At 38.1% G+C, this 5137-nt stretch overlaps 1 protein-coding gene across 1 annotated transcript; it reads left to right on the top strand.

Moving 5' to 3' along the window:
- The first annotated feature begins 200 nt into the window (after positions 1–200).
- On the top strand, positions 201–1133 carry LOC138786647 (olfactory receptor 5G26-like). Its single transcript, XM_069963659.1, has one exon. The coding sequence runs from the start codon at positions 201–203 to the stop codon at positions 1131–1133; it is 933 nt and encodes a 310-aa protein (XP_069819760.1).
- The last annotated feature ends 4004 nt before the right edge of the window (positions 1134–5137 follow it).

Consider the following 5137-nt stretch of genomic DNA (forward strand, 5'->3'; position numbering starts at 1 on the left):
TTACAAAAATATAAGCATAACAAATGTTGATATTTTCCCCAAACATTTATGTACAGCAGTACAGTACTTATTCAGCTCCATAGTAAAAGAGCGTACTAGATGTATGTATATACAGTATACAGTATACAGTATGTATATATATATATATATATATATATATATATTATAATTTTTATTCTCTGCAATTCTCTTTCAGAGTCATGAGGAACACTGTGAACGACACAACTATTGCTCACTTTATTTTGTTAGGCCTAACCAAGGACTATGGCCTTCAGTCAGTCCTCTTTGTCTTATTTTTAATCATTTATGTATGTTCCTTCTTGAGCAACTTTTTTTTGATGGTTTTGATATCAGTGAGCCATAATCTTTACACCCCTATGTACTTCTTCCTCAGCCATTTGTCTTTTGTAGACCTATGTTACTCCTCAACTATTACACCCAAGATGCTGGTAGACCTGACTTCCGAGACCAAGTCTATTCCATCCTTAGGCTGCGCTGTTCAAATGTTTGCATTTGCCATGTTTGCTACATCTGAGAGCTTCTTGGTTACTTCAATGGCATATGACCGGTACGTTGCGATTTGCCAGCCGCTTAGGTATCATAGCATTATGAGCAAGTCTACATGTTGGGGTTTGGTATCTGGAACTTATTTTAGCAGCTTCCTGGCATCTGTCTCTCATACTATTACTGTTTTTGAATTCCCTTTATGTGGTTCCAATGAGATCAATCACTTCTACTGTGATATCCCCCCACTCCTGAAACTCACATGTGCTCATTCATACATCCGAAAAATTGTAGTCCTCTCAATGGCTCTGATAATGGGGGTTGTTTCCTTTTTTGTGATTCTGATGTCCTACGTGTTAATAATATATAACATTTTGGGAATTCATTCAAAAGCTGGACAACACAAAGCATTTTCCACTTGTGCTTCCCACCTTACTGTTGTTATCTCTTTCTATAGCACCGTTTTTGGAATTTATTTCCGGCCAAGCTTAGGGCTGAATTCAGACAGTGTGGACAAGATTTTCTCTATTTTTTACACAGTGGCCTCACCATTATTGAACCCTATTATCTATAGTTTTAAAAATGCTGAAATTAAAAGGGCAGTGATAAATATTTTAGGTAAAAACTAACTTTTAGCACATATTTAAAGTGTCAATGTCATTAAAAAAAAAAAAAAAAAACCTTTGACTTGTCATAGAGACATCCAGTAGACTGTAGGGCCCAGCAACACCAAATGTTCCCTCTTCCAAGCTCATAGTGGGATGCACGCTGGGGCCCACTATCTCAGAAGTTGGGTGTAGGTACATAAATGGAATGAGTCCAACAGCATCAAATCTTGAAGGAATCTTCAATACTTTATTGTGCTCACAAGCAAGGATACAAGGTTTTGACTTGCAATGAGTTTTTGTCAAGTATATCCTTGATTGTGAGCACAATAAAGTATTGAAGATTCCTTGAAGATTGGATGTTGTTGGACTTGTTCCATTCATGTCATAGAGACATGTCAAAAGTTTTGATCAGTCCCGGTCTAAGTGTTCGGATTCGTACCAAATCGGAAGAACAAGCTAGGAGAGGAATAATTTTTCATAATGATTATTTTGACGTCCTCCCAGACAACGTCTGTTATTTAATATACTGTCCGTCCATACTGGACGTCCATCATTCCATTGACTTCAGTGCATTGCATTGAGGTCAAATAAAAACCCCTTCAGGAACAGGCAAATTTTTATTTGTTTAGTTTTTTCCTCCTCGTGTTTAAAAGGCCATAGCACTTTTTTTTTTACACCTACAGACCCAGACTTAATTTTTCCATAAAATATGCTGCAAAACCGGGAAAAAATTATTGGTGTTGTGAAATAAATTAAAAACGAAATGTTCCTCAAAACTCTATTACCATCCTTATAACGCTTTTATCCTTTGGTCTATGGGGCTGTGTGAGAAGTCACTTTTTTGCGCCATGATGTGTACTTTCTATCGGTACCTTGCTTGTGTATATGTGACTTTTTGATCACTTTTTATTACAATTTTTCTGTATTTGATGTGACGAAAATCAGCAAATTTGCACTATGGCGGGTTTTTGCACTTACGCTGCTTACCGAGCAAGATCAGAAATGTGATAAATTTAACCCCTTGCCGCAATATGACATTTGGGAAGCGTCATGCAAAGCAAGTAGTTCCTACATTATGACGTTTCCCAAACATCATGCTTTCCTTGTCTCCTCTCAAACAGCCTCCTCCCGACGCCACTGCCCGGAGGGAAACCGCGGTCTCCCCCAAGGCAGTTAACCCTGTGGACCACAGCATCTATGGGAAATCCGGAGGGAAATCTGCTCTCCCAGAGATCGGAGGGAGACCCCCCTGGAGCCGCGTGAGCGATCACACGGCTCTGGGGGTTACCATAGCAGCCCAGACGCTACTTAATGCGTCTGGGCTGCTATGGTTAGAACGATCAGGCCCCTGCACTGAGGCAGGGGTCGGATCGTTTGAATGAGCTGTCAGTGTTCTGACAGCGCATTCACTCTTTAATACATTACAGCACTGATCATGTGCTGTAATGTATTATAGATGTACCTGCAAAAGTTAAAACACACACACACACACAAATACATACATAAATAAATAAATACAAAAATATATTAATTAATTAATGAATTAAATTAATATAAATAAATATATATACACATTCCCCATCCCCCTTTATAAATGATCCCCTATCAATGAGATACATATATTTGGTATCGCCGTGTCCATAATGACCCCGTCTATTAACCTGTTACATTAATTATCCCGCCCGATTAACTCAGCAAAAAAAAAAAAATAAATAATCGAAATGACAATTTTTTGTTAATCCCACCCCCTAAAAAAAATAGATAAAAGCTATCAAAACGTCAGATGTAACCAAAAGGTGTACCACTAAAAGTGTCAGCTTATGGCGCAAAAAAAAAATCCTTCACACAACTTCATTGGCGAAAAAATTTAAATATTACTGCTCTTACAATATGCAAGACACAAACAGTTTTTATAGTATAAATGCCATAAACTATAACTAAAGTTATTTAAAATGGATATCACTGTAATCGTACAGACCTGACGAATAATGATAACACGTTATATGTAACGTATAGTAAACGGCATACAAAAAAATGGTGAAAAACTGCTGTTAATTTGTGTTTTTTATTCATACCACCTCATAAACAATTTAAGGCGACTCTGTACCCAAAATCTGTCCCCCCCCCCCAAACCACTTGTACCATCAGATAACTGCTTTTAATCCAAGATTTGTCCTTGGGTCCATTAGGCAGGTGATGAAGTTATTGTCCTAAAAAACAACTGTTAAACTTGCAGCCCTATGTCAAACTGGCATGGCCTAGAGTATCTGTGCCCTAACCTTCCACCACCCTGCCCTGTCCCTCCTCCTTGCCCTCTTCATCATAAGGAATGCCACTGGCAGGATATTTCCTATTCCTCTACAGTGAACACGGCACAGGTGCCTTAACGATCCAGCCCATGTGCCATGCTTACACAGGTGATGAATAGGAGAATACCTGCCCCGGGCATTCCTAATTATGAAGAGGGCAGATAGGGGGACAGAGAGGTTGTGCCAGCCTAATGCACAGACACTCTAGGCCACGCCGGTTTGACACAGGGCTGAAAGTTAAAAAAAATTTTTTTAGGACAATAACTGCATCACCTGCCGAACAGACCCCAGGACAGATCTTGGTTTAAAAGCAGCTATCTGAAGGTACAAGCGGTTTGGGGGTGGGGGGTGGAGTCAGATTGTGGGTACAGAGTCACTGCAATAAAAATGATTAGGGTGTCACTTGTTGAAGACCTCTAACATCCTAACAAGTAAAAGGACATTCACCAAATGACATCACAATAAAGTAGACATGTTGTAGATGTTGCAGTAATAATTTGTTTATGTGAAATGACTATTTTTCTTAGGAAAAGAGAATTTTGAATATAAAGAAATGTAAATTTTTCAAATTTTTGCACAAATGTGTTTTTTTTTAACAAAAAACTACTGAATGTATCAACGAAAGTATACCACAAACAAAAAGAGAATATGTCACTAAAAAATTATCTCAGAATAACCACAACAGTGTAAAGCATTGCAGAGTTATCACTGCAAAAAGAGAGACAGGTCAGATTTGAAAAATAGGTCCTGGGCATTAAGGCCAAAAAGAGCTGCAGAGGCAAGGGGTTAATTGTCCGGGCAATTACGCATGCGGCGATTCCAAATATTTTTATTTATTTATTTTTATCTATAAAATAGGAAAAGGGGAGTGATTCACATTTTTATTAGGGAAGGGGTTTTTATTAATGAAAAATCTTTATTAATTTTTTCACACAGTAATTAGAAGTCCCCCCCGGGGAACTCCTAATACAAATGCACTGCTCTATCAAATAGATTAGTGTATACATAATACAGCTGATCAGTACTGTATTAATCTAGTCTGCTGCAGACCAGATCTGTCGATTACCAAGCCAGGATCAACATCATCAACGGTAAGGCCTGGACTTGTAAGTTGAATCGATTGTTCCTCTGCGATCCACCCACTAGACCACCATGGATGCGGGGACATAGCTATTTAAATGCAGCCATGCAGATCTCAGCGGTTCAGAGCGGGGTTGCCGCGTGGCCCCCCTCTAAACTCCCCTTTCCGACATTTATGTTCTAGGATCTAGGTGATAAAGGGGTTAAAATACTGCAATAACGGATGTCTTTTTAAATAGCAAAAGCGGACACCTTTTCTCTTTTTCTTACTTAGTGTGAGCATAGCCATAGACTTATATACATGGACAATATATTTAATATTTAATAATTACCAAGAATGTAAAATGTTTATTGCTATGACTTCCTGGATTGCTATTCTGTAATTTTTTTTATAAAATGGAAACATATAATTGATTCATTTGTTCATGCTAATCCTGGGAAACATGGCTTTCTGTAATCTGCATTATTATAATTTATCTCCTGGAGTTCTCAAGTGTATTTTTCATATTGGTTAAATAGTGTGCAAAAATACAATGGTAAACATTCTGTGAAAAACAAGAAGCAAAGGAGAACGTAAGTGGATGAAAGGCAAGTCAATCTTTACCAATGAATTCACACACTATGCCACAGATTATA

Source organism: Dendropsophus ebraccatus, chromosome 1, assembly GCF_027789765.1.
Source record: "Dendropsophus ebraccatus isolate aDenEbr1 chromosome 1, aDenEbr1.pat, whole genome shotgun sequence".
NCBI classification, from domain to species: domain Eukaryota; kingdom Metazoa; phylum Chordata; class Amphibia; order Anura; family Hylidae; genus Dendropsophus; species Dendropsophus ebraccatus.